This window comes from Pongo abelii, chromosome 7, assembly GCF_028885655.2.
Source record: "Pongo abelii isolate AG06213 chromosome 7, NHGRI_mPonAbe1-v2.0_pri, whole genome shotgun sequence".
NCBI classification, from domain to species: Eukaryota; Metazoa; Chordata; class Mammalia; order Primates; family Hominidae; genus Pongo; species Pongo abelii.
Genome location: NC_071992.2, coordinates 135835573 through 135847755, shown reverse-complemented (window position 1 = coordinate 135847755; position 12183 = coordinate 135835573). Strand labels below are relative to the sequence as shown.

At 40.2% G+C, this 12183-nt stretch overlaps 1 protein-coding gene across 7 annotated transcripts in view; it reads left to right on the top strand.

Moving 5' to 3' along the window:
• The window catches only part of ENPP2 (ectonucleotide pyrophosphatase/phosphodiesterase 2), a 116332-nt gene that overhangs the window by 59201 nt on the left and 44948 nt on the right, over window positions 1-12183 (top strand). For all 7 annotated transcript variants that reach the window (XM_054560967.2, XM_024250610.3, NM_001133090.1 and 4 more), the window contains 1 exon segment: window positions 6359-6414. In XM_054560967.2, the coding sequence (XP_054416942.2) occupies window positions 6359-6414 (56 nt within the window).

Genomic DNA, 12183 nt, shown 5'->3' with positions numbered 1-12183 from the left:
AGCACTTTGGGAGGCTGAGGTGGGTGGATCACGAGGTCAGGAGTTTGAGACCAGCCTGGCCAACATAGTGAAACTCCATCTCTACTAAAAATACAAAAAATTAGCCAGGCGTGGTGGCGGGCACCTGTAATCCTAGCTACTCAGGAGGCTGAGGCAAGAAAATTGCTTGAACCAGGACGTGGAGGTTGCAGTGAGTTGAGATCACACCATTGCACTCCAGCCCGGGTGACAGTGCGAGACTCCATCTCAAAAAAAAAAAAAAAAAAAAGAATTCCCAGGAGCATAGTAACTACAATTTAAAAGCACATTTTATTGAAATTTGGCATATTGGAAAAACATATAGACAAAGTATTGTTCTATTCTATTATACAGTAGGGTGTTCTATTATACAGTAGGGTGACTATAGCAAATAACAATGTAGTGTATTTAAGATGGAAAATTTTAAATGTTGTCACCAAAACGAAATGATAAATGTTTAAAGTTATGGATATGGTAATTACCCTGATTTGATCATTATACAATGTACACATGCATTGAAACATCACACTGTATCCCATAAATATGCACAATTATTATGTCAGTTATAAATAAAAAGTAATTAATTAAAAAGAAACTTTAGTCAAAGTATAAGAATATAAGCAACTAAAAGTACTATAAGAAAAAAATTAATGAATATTCTACAAGCATTTATACCATCCTCTCAGAGGCTTCTACATTTTAAAATCACCAGTGAAAAAATATTTATAAAAGTCTTATAAATTTTTATACATTCATAAGAGAAAATATTTATACAAATCTTAGACTGATAATTAAATTAAACTCAATTTATTTTTACTGAGGGACTAAACCATGTAAGACATTTATCCAAATGGCATAGGGGTCAGATTACATGGTGAATAAAAGCCACTTCTTGTCCTAGCATAAACTCTAGTAGATGGGATGAGGCAATTGTACAATGGCCATTTGAAAATTTGAATCTAACTAGGCATCTTCCAAACATAATTTAATTTAGTCTTTTATAATTAATCTTTTTTTTTAGCCTTGATATAGCCAATTAAACAAAGTCTAGTCTGTTTTTAATTTGCTAATACTCAGCAGGGACTGCTAGAAGCAGTCATTTGCTGTAGGACCCTACATTTCTCATACGTAGTTTAATGGAGTTCCTTAAGTGGGTTGGCTTCTTTGGAAATTCTCTCTGCTACGGTCCTGCAATTTCTAATACAAAGATACTTCCATGGGGTTGTTCCCTGTTCAGTTTAAATTTGGATTCTCAGCAATGGGAGGAATGAATGGGATTCCTAGGAGTTGACTAAATGTGGAGATTTGAGAAACAAGTCTAATACCCCATCATGATCCAAGTCCCCTGAAGTCGGCATTTCTGGAGTAAGGTGTTTCTAAGAGGAGCAGATTATTATTTTTTAAAAATTTATTATTATTATATTTAATGAGACAAGGTCTTAGTATAGTCGCCCAGGCTGGAGTGCAGTGGCATGATTTTGGCTCACTGCAGTCTCAGCCTCTCGGGCTCAAGCAACCCTCCCACCTCAGCCTCCTGAGCAGGTGGGACTATAGGCACACACCTACCATGCCTGGCTAATTTTTGTATCTTTTGTAGAGACCACATTTCGCCTTGTTGCCCAGGATTGTCTCCAACTTCTGAGCTCAAGCAAGGTGCCTGCCTCAGCCTCTCAAAGTCTTGGGATTACAGGCGTGATCCCAACTGCAACTGTCCAGCAGATGCATTCTTATCACTTAAGTTGCTTGACCTAGAATTGCTCTCTGCCAGTATTGGTGATACAATGAGTTGGAACAGAAGCCATTTTAGTGAATGACTGCAGTGTAAAAATGCAAGAAATGTGTGTTTAAGACAGAGACAGCAAGGAGAAGAAGAATGACACAGAATAGGGGTGACTTTCCAGGCCAGAAGGGATTGACTTGATGGAAAGTACAAGTCATTGCTAACCTCTTTTTATCTGTTTTATTGTCCTGATAAAGAGACGATATTTCTTTTCAGGAACATTTAACCTATTCTTTATTCTGTTGTTTCTTTTCCATATGCTACCGTAGACCTGCAGTTTTTTCTGTTTGTACTGTATCCAAATGTACCTAGTTAGGGCGAGCTCTGCTAACCTGGCGCCTTTGCTTACCAGCCTCTTATTTTTCTTCCAAATTTCATCTGAAGTGTCTGTCCCCAGGAGGCCTTCCTTCCCCCAGCATTTCCAGCTCTGGCTAAGCAAAGTGACTGTCCTTTGGGCTTTTATATTTTTTCTATCACAAATTTGACAACCTCTTTTTATTTTTATTTTTTTTGAGACAGAGTTTTGCTCTGTCGCCCAGGCTGGAGGGCAGTGGCACAGTCTCGGCTCACAGCAACCTCCGCCTCCCGGGTTCAAGTGATTCTCGTACCTCTCCCTCCTGGGTAGCTGGGATTACAGGCGTGTGCCACCATGCCCAGATAAAATTTTTTTGTATTTTTAGTAGAGTGGAATTTCACTATGTCAACCAGGCTGATCTCGAACTCCTGACCTCAAGTGATCTGTCTGCCTTGGCCTCCCAAAGTGCTGGGATTACAGGTGTGAGCCACTGCGCCTGGGCTGACTACCTCCTTTTGAAGTTGGTTATTCACAGGTCTGCTTTGCACTGCAGGTCCCATGCAGGTAGGGACTTGGTGTATTTCTGTTTTGAAGACCCAATCTAGAGCCTGGCTCCACTATTGTGTTTTGGATGGAACTGTTCTTCTGTTCTTTGCTTCCTTTGGGAGCATGTTTGGCCTGTGCTTCCCCTAGGGTAGGTGGCATTAAGGACAACACTCCATCTCAGCCTCGGCAGCTCCAGCCACATGCCAACAGCTTCCTCACTCACCTCCTTCTGACCCTAATCACGTGGAAACCAGCTGCATTGGGCCCCAGTCTCTTCTGCTGCCTCCCCCAACCCTCACACCCTTAATTTGTTCTGATTCTCAGCGATTGATCTGCTGAAGCAAGTGCCCCACCCATCCCCTGGTCTCCTAGAATTCTGTTTATCCTAGCTCAATGCTTTTGAATGCAAAGAAATGATTTCCCTTTGAGGAACTGCTAGAAAGACTGCACTAGTAGTTTATGGTTTTTGAAAAAATGTTTTTGGCTAATATTTTTCTTTTTCCAAACTTCTCCTTTTCTCCCAAAGCTATATGCTGAATTTGAGAAAGTGTTGAATTTCATATTTAACCCACTTGGTTCCTGTGGAGGAAGCCTTTCTGATTTCTAATAAATAGCACATCACAAGATACAATGTCATTCCCATTTGTCCCCTTTTCACAAAGCAGCATCTAGGACACAAATGTTGAAAGCTGGGCCTCCAGATAAAGGAAAGCAATGCAGGGAGTTTTGGGATTAGAGGGAGAAAGCCCAAACCCAGTGTTTTCTTAAGCTTATTTTTTTAGTTGTATGATTTTTTTTTTTTTTTTTTAACAGACAGAATCTCACTCTTTCATCCAGGCTGGAGGGCAGTGGTGCGATCTCAGCTCTCTACAACCTACCTCTACCTCCTGGGTTTAAGTGATTCTCCTGCCTCAGCCTCCTGAGTAGCTGGGATTACAGGTGCCCATCACAACGCCTGGCTGATTTTTGTATCTTTAGTAGAGACGGGTTTCACCATGTTGGCCAGGCTGGTCTCGAACTCCTGACCTCAGGCGATCCACCCTCCTCGGCCTCCCAAAGTGCTGGGATTATAGGCATGAGCCACCGCACCTGACCTGATTTTTTTTTTTTTTAAACTACCCTCTGAAGAAATTTATATTGCATTCAAATTCAGAGAAATTTTGACACTTATGTCTCTGAATTAACAAGGAACCAGGAAGCTTCTCTCTCTCTCTCTCCTTTTTATAACCTTATTGGCTTGTATTCACTTTTCTTCTTCTGGACCAATATTTTAGTGCCTTTTTTCCCCCTCTTGGGAAAATGTGCTTTTCATTTTAAGTATTTTATCTTTTTGTTTAGTTTTTATACTTTTCTGATCATGCTCTCAATTTTCTTTTTGAAAAGGTGGTCAACTTGACTTTTACCAAGAAACAGGCAGAATTTTTCTGCTTTTTGATTTTTTTTAGAAGAAATACAAATTTTACCTTTAAGTTGCCTCTATTGTTTACACTGTATGCTTCTAAGACACACTGCTTTTTAAAATTGGTTGGTTTTTTTTTCTGATTATTGTCACTGTAAAATTGTTGGAAAGTGCAGAAAAATATAAAGAACAAATGATCTTAATTTTGCCATCATAATAATTTTAACATACCCTGTCATTTTCACTCTGTGTGCTCCTTCCTTTTGACACTGCAAAGACCTCTTCCAGTTATCTTTTTTCCCTAAGGATTACTGAGTTAAATTAACTCTCAGAACTTCCTGTTGCCCTAATGATGCCAACATCAGTATGTATTCTACAGTATACTTTTTGAAAGTGCAGGGTCATTATTTGAGAAATTTGTATTAAAAATTCGTTTTCCTTTAGGAAACTCCATATTAATCTTAAATTTCATAGATGCCAAGTATTGCCGAGTACAATCTTCTTGGAAACAGCAAGGCAGTACATCTAGGAAGTTGTTTGGATATTGGAATGTGCTAAGATTGTGTATGTGCAATTAAAATAAGCATGAAAATAGGTCTCTTAATATAAGGAGCTGGCCTCTTTGGGAACTGGCATGGTTTTATAGTGTGTCCAGCACTTCATTTGAGCTCATCTTCTTGCTGGTGGAGGTGCTGGAACAAGAATGAATGAAAGTCCAGGACACATTCTGAACCCTAGTTGGGCTGGGGTTCCTGGAGGATGCCAGAATTTGTCTTTAAAGTAGAAAGAGCTTTGGACCAAATGGAGTGAAGCGCTCTCAGAACAATCTGAGATTCTTATGTCTCCAAACATCCCAGGGAACCAAAAGTCTGGCCAAGAAAGTCTGGTCCCTCAGAGCCATGTGAATACGATGAGGCCCCTACCTCTCCCGGGCTGATGAAATTCGCCAGCAGCTCAGAACCCACAGACTGAAGAGTGCTCTGGACGTTCTCCTGCCCCATCCCTCATTTGCCAGCTACAGTAGCTGTGAGTTTGGGGCTGAGGATTTCTAGAGGCTCCAAGGGGTCTGGAATCCTTTTCGAGCTTTCCCAGGGCAGGTATCCCAGATGATTTTGAAACAATGGTTAAGCTCCTGGGGGTTCTCCACCTCCCAGTTACCCATTTCTTCAAAAAATAAGTTGTCACTCTTTAAGGATACTCTCAAAGGCTGGTGACAATGAAACCAGAAAAGGGGCTGGCTACAATTCCCAGATCATTTTTGTTTTGGTCTTAGGCAAACCGCAGTTCTCTCTCGTATTTGCTTCCATTCTCTTTCTTTAAGTGAGGGGTTTTCTTCTCATAGACTTCTGTTCAGTGGGACACTTGCCATCTTAGGCTGTTTTTAATATTACTAGAATAACTGGATTATTTATTTCCATTATTGCATAACAATAAATATGTAAATGTATCGAGTGTTGGCCAGATGTTAAGACACTGGTTTAAGGACTTTAAATGTATTAACTCATTAAAGCTTAGAATAATCCTATGTGCTAGCTAATATTATTTACATTGTAAAGGAAACAGAAACACAAAGATATTAAGTAACTTGCCAAAGGACTACATGGCTGGTAAGTGACAGAAACAAGGCTTAAAATCCAAACAGTCTGGATGCAGAGCCCAGGTTCTAAACTCCTATATCTTATGCCTCCCCATAGTACATGGTGTAAAGAATATTTTAAAAATCTTAATGAAATGCTTGGTTCACTTAACTTATTCTAGGAACTTTCCCTCAAAATAACATTTACCAAAAGGCTAGGTAAAAGATATAGGAAAAATCAAAATTAAAAATTAGCCTTTTCCCCCCTTCTCATTCATCTAGTTTAAACTGAAACAAGACGATCTGGGTTCCAAAATTCTGACATCTGGGTGCCAAATTGGGGCACTCCTCCCCGAGGCTTTCAATAGTAAAGGAAACATATGGCTCACTCTTGAGTCCTTTGATGAGCAAAATTCTGCTGCATAAGTTAATTGTTCAAAACAATGATCAGAAAAGACAGGTACAGAAGAGAGAGGATTTGAGATAAAATAAGATTTTTAAAAATATGTCACTAGAGTCATAGCAGGAGCTTTTGAGAGCTTTTGCAGAGAATATATTGAATAACATTTGTGGAAATAATGATTCTGACTTCCAGATGTGAAAATAAATGGTTGCAAATAATGGGAAATTTATGTTGGGGTATGAGTAGAGTATAAGATATCTGATCTAATGTATTTTTAAAACTTTTTCTTCTTTGACAAAAACTCAGAACACATTTTAAGCCGCTTATATTTTCCTCATTAGCTATGGATTACAGCCACCAAGCAAGGGGTGAAAGCTGGAACATTCTTTTGGTCTGTGTAAGTTACCTTTATTTTGTCAATGTTTATAAAATGACAGCTATGATTCAATTTATAAAACATCAATTTAAGTTTTATTTTGTTTCAGTTAAATGTGAAAATATAGAACTTTTGAATATTTACTAAATCAAAATAACCTTCCAGGTGTTTTTTTTCCTGAGGTCCTCCCTCTGTGCCTCATCCTACCTTCTCTTTGTCTTCCAGCTCTCCTTTTTTCCATCCTGTCTCTCTCTCTTTTTTTTTTTTTTGAGATGAAGTCTTGCCCTGAAACCCAGGCTGGAGTGCAGTGGCGCAATCTTGGCTCACTGCAACCTCTGCCTCCTGGGTTCAGGGGATTCTCCTGCCTCAGCCTCCCAAGTGGCTGGAATTACAGGCACCTGCTACCACTCCCGGCTAATTTTTTGTATCTTTAGTAGAGACAGGGTTTCACCATGTTGGCCAGGCTGGTCTCAAACTCCTGACCTTGTGATCCGCCTGCCTCTGTCTCCCAAAGTGCTGGGATTACAGGCATGAGCCACCGTGCCTGGCCCCATCCTCTCTTAACAGAATGTAAGTAAGATGGTCTCTCCTCCTTCCGGATGTCCTTTAGATTTTTCTATTCCTGTTTGTAGGTTTTTGGTAACTTGCCATCTAGGACATGTATATTTCTCTTAGACTATTTATGGCAGTGGCTTTCATTATCATTTTCTATAAATATATGACAACATATTATATTTATTTTGGTTCACAACTTAAAAATATCTAGATGGTCTCAGGCCTCTGGGGAGCTGATGGAGTCATCTAGAGATTGAAAGTTCCAGACAGGAGACCAAGGGGAAGCCTCTATTTTCACCTCATTTTCCCACTGAACTCCAGGATTTTTCTAATAAGAAAATGGGGCTCCTTTCCATCCCTAAAGAAGTGATGGGGGGATAAGCAGTTAATGTTCATAAGCCTTAAGATGAATCTTACCTAATAAAAGTATTAACATGTTGATGATTTTTAAGGTTCCTTAGTAAGAAAAGGAATCTGTTTCAACTTTCACGGGGATTTTGTTCCCACTGAGATGTTCTTTCCATCTTTTTTTTTTTTTTTGTAAACCACCTAAAGCTGTTTCTGTATTTGCCTCTATGCCTAACAAAATTCTGAGTATTCTATGATAGCAGTGTGCTGAGAGCCATTGCAGGCTCAAATTAATCCAGAACGGTACCGTCTGTATTCTCTAAAATCAGAAATAAAAGTAGCTTTTTCAGATTTGAAGGGCTAAATTGAAATTGGGTTTGGTGATTTGAATCTAGCACACACAGTCCCTTTAAAAGATTTCTTTCTTTCTTTCTTTTTTTTTTTTTTGAAGAGATTTCTGAGTTGAGAAGTAAGAGTAGGTAGGTTGGAAATGATACTGCTTAATATAAACAGCATGTTGATTTACCAATGTTATCCTACGCGTGACATTTCTTTAACTCTTGACTGTCATAGATGCTTATAGAAGTAATTTCTTCTGTTCTGTAACATATTTGCCTGGCAGAATGGAGAGGAGCCAACAACATAATTAATACTGAGTCCCCACCTTTGCCCCCCTGAAACTGCTGCAAAGCCTCATTGAAAAGGCCCAGTGTTCTGGTTTTGAATGGCAATTTTCTCCACCCATTTGAAACCACTTATAAGAAGGTGGCTTTTGTATGCTGCAAAGATGTCTATAGCTTTCATTTTCTTCTCAGACTATTATTTTATCTCTGTATCCTGAAAGTGACTTGGATTCATTTTTTCCCCTTTTGTTTTGAAGCATTTTACAACTTTAAAAAAATAGGATCACACTTTCAGTTAGTTAAGAGAATATATATGTCAAGGAAATCTACACAGTGTATATTCTGAAAACTTAAAAAAATTTAGAACCTGATTCAAACCATATACTTAGACTTTGAAGGCCATCTTTTTAACATGGTTCCGTACTGCAACCTAGAATTATTCTTGCTTGTTAAATGATAGTATTTCATTCCAAAATAATCTTCGGCTGATGCTCCATTCTTTTGTGCCAATTCAACTTCAAAGACAGTAATTCCCATTATGTATGATTGTTTACATTGATTCTCATCCCAGCTTGGCTGCTTATTAGATTGGTGACCCTGGACTAGTGATTTAATCTCTGCACAAATCCATGTCCTCATCTTCAAATAAAAATTATAGTGTCTTGGGCTGGGTATGGTGGCTCATGCCTGTAATCCCAGCACTTTGGGAGGTTGAGGTGGGCAGATCACCTGAGGTCAGGAGTTCGAGACCAGCCTATCCAACATGGAGAAACCTCGTCTCTCCTAAAAAAAAAAATACAAAATTAGCCGGGCATGGGGACACATGTCTGTAATCCCAGCTACTCGGGAGGCTGAGGCAGGAGAATAGCTTGAACCTGGAAGCAGAGGTTTTGGTGAGCTGAGATCATGCCACTGCACTCCAACCTGGGCAACAAGAGTGAAACTCTGTCTCAGAAAAAAAATATATATATATATACACACACACACACACACACACACACACATATATATGGCATCTTCATCATGGGATGTTGCAAAGATGCAATGAGCTAACATATTTAAAATGCTTATGGCCGGGCGTGGGGGCTCATGCCTGTAGTCTGAGCACTTTGGAAGGCAGGTGATCGCTTGAGCACAGGAGTTTGAGACCAAGCTGGCTGGGCAACATGGCAAAACCCCATCTCTACAAAATATACGAAAATTGGCCAGGCATGGTGGCATGTGCCTATAGTCCCAGCTACTTGGGAGGCTGAGGTGGAAGGATCACCAAACCCGAGGAAGCTGAGGCTGCAGTGAGCTGAGATGGCACCACTGCACCCCAGCCTGGGAAACAGAGTGAGACCCTGTCTCAAAAATAAAATAAAATAGGCCGGGCGCGGCGGCTCACACCTGTAATCCCAGCACTTTGGGAGGCCAAGGTGGGTGGATCACAAGGTCAGGAGATTGAGACCATCCTGGCTAACACGGTGAAACCCCGTCTCTACTAAAAATACAAAAAATTAGCCGGGCGTGGTGGTGGGCGCCTGTAATCCCAGCTACTCAGGAGGCTGAGGCAGGAGAATGGCGTGAACCTGGGAGGCGGAGCTTGCAGTGAGCCGAGACCATGCCGCTGCACTCCAGCCTGGGGGACAGAGCAAGACTCCATCTCAAAAAATAAAAAATAAAATAAAATAAAACAACATAAAATGCTTATTAGGGTATTTGAGAACATAGAGAACAACTAATAAATGGTATTTGTTTTCTTGTTCACATTCTGTCTTTCAACATTAACTAGACAAGGGCTATATATGACTTAAGATAATTTGCTCCCCTTTACTAGTAAATACTTAATTTAGTCTTTTTTTTTTTGACCATGTCTAATATACTTGATCTCATGACAAATTCTCCATCAATCAGTGGTGTGAAGACAGCAACATGTACCCCATTTCTTTTTTTGCTCTTTCTTGTTCAGATTTATTTGTGCTGTCTGTGCATTGTATTTGAATATTTGAAACGCTAATGGCTAAGGGCCGTGTTCTTTTGGTCTCTGAGGTTATTTCATAAAGATAACCTAAGAACTCATAGGAAACTTAGAGACAACCTTGCCCAACTCCTCATTTAAGAGATTAGAGGCCTGGTGTGGTGGCTCATGCCTGTAATCCCAGGACTTTGGGAGGCCGAGGCGGGTGGATCACTTGAGGTCAGGAGTTCAAAACCAGCCTGGCCAACATGGTGAAACCCTGTCTCTACTAAAAATACAAAAATTAGCCAGGCCTGGTGGCAGGCACCTTTAATCCCATCTACTTGGGAGGCTGAGGCAGGAGAATCACTTGAACCGGGGAGGTGGAGGTTGCAATGAGCCGAGATTGTGTCACTGCACTCCAGCCTAGGCGACAGAGCAAGACTCCATCTCAACAATTAAAAAAAAAAAAAAAAAAAAGAGATTGAGAGGATAGAACACTAAGGCCTAGAGAGGTTAAATGTTGCACCTAAGGTCAGAGGTAGGATGGCTACTCAGACCTCCAGCGTCCTCATCTTATTCTCTTAACACAAACACAATCAGCCCCTGCCCAGAAAAGAATAATCACTTGCTTATCTTTCCCCCAAAGAAAATGACAACTCCTCCATAATAGTCTTTTTGGTAGGAATATCTTTATTTATGTTTACACAAATGCCTTAAACCCAATACGCCCTTAACAAATATTTTGTGAATGAATACATCATCTCTGCGGACCTATACATTTAGTATATAACAATAAAAGCTAACATTTTTCTAAACCCTTTCTATGTGCCCAGCACTATTCTAAATGCTTTTCACTATTCTAAATGTACACTCTTTTCACCTTTACGACAACTTTATGAGATAGGTACTATTATTGTCCTCGTTTTCCAGAGGCATCAAAAGTTTACATAACTTGCCAAGTCTTAACACCAGCATTTGTTGGAGTCAGGATTCAAACCCAAGCACTCTGGCCTCATAGCTGGCGCTTTTAATTCCCTGTCTACCGTTGTTCAAGTACCCCATCCTACGAGGGCATTCAGGGGTGAGCATTCTGAGCTTGACACAGATTCTGTTAGTTTGTATTTTTTCCATTAGTATTAAAAGTGGGTTCATTAGGGCTCATTTCTGTGGCTTAACACCAATTACGTAAAATAAAGCAGCTTTTAGGCAGGTAGTGAAATAAGGTAAAATGAAAAGACTCTGGCATTCACTTTTTTTTTTAAACAGGAAAGAATTCAAAGTATGCAATTATTTTGCTCAGATACAAAGGATTTCTAAAGCTGAAGAATTAAATTCCTTAAGTGATTAACTTGGCTTTGCTCTGCCTATTTCTAATTCAATTATAGGATATAGTGATCAGGTTCACATTTATCCAATAGCATTGGAATATGTTTAAATTTGGACTCATTTTATGGCACACATGATTTTCTGGTCTTGTGTGATAGTTCCAGAAAGAAAGGATGCCTGGGGAATGACAAATCCCTGTGAGCTGGATGGTGATGGGGGAGGGAGAGAAACCACTTGATGAGAGCCCCGGCTGGAGGATTTATCCTTCTGCTGGCTCTCTCACTGCTGATGTCCACCGAGAGTAAAAGTTTGAATGGCTTATCAGTGTTCCACAATAATTTTTCCCTGACCACATTTAAACTTGTGCTTTACTTTGAAGTCATCATGAATACGCCTCTAATGCCTGGTCTTGGATGGGGGAATGAAAATGCATTTTGTGCTCCCTGTTGGGAAAGAGTGGGTGAATTTCCCCTGACTAAAGATATCACTCAGCTTGTGAGCATCTTAATGTAACTCAGCCTGGGATGCAGTACTGTCATGTTAGCTGCGAGCCCTTAGAGCCCTTAAAGCTAGTGCCAGACTTAGGGTAATTATATTTCAACAGAGGAAAGAGACTTAAACACAAAAGTCATTGTGGATGAAGATTATACCCTTTTTGTCAGTCTGTTAATTATATGTGCCTATTCTTTTTTTTTTTTTTTTTTTTTTGAGACAGAGTTTCACTCTTGCTGCCCAGGCTGGAGTGCAATGGCGTAATCTTGGCTCACTGCAACCTCTGCCTCCCGGATTCAAGCGATTCTCTTGCCTCAGCCTCCCAAGTAGCTGGGATTACAGGCATGTGCCACCATGCCTGGCTAATTTTGTATTTTTAGTAGTGATGGGGTTTTGCCATGCTGGTCAGGCTGGTCTCGAACTCCTGACGTCAGGTGATCTGCCTGCCTCGGCTTCCCGAAATGCTGGAATTATAGGCATGAGCCACTGCACCTGGCCTATTCT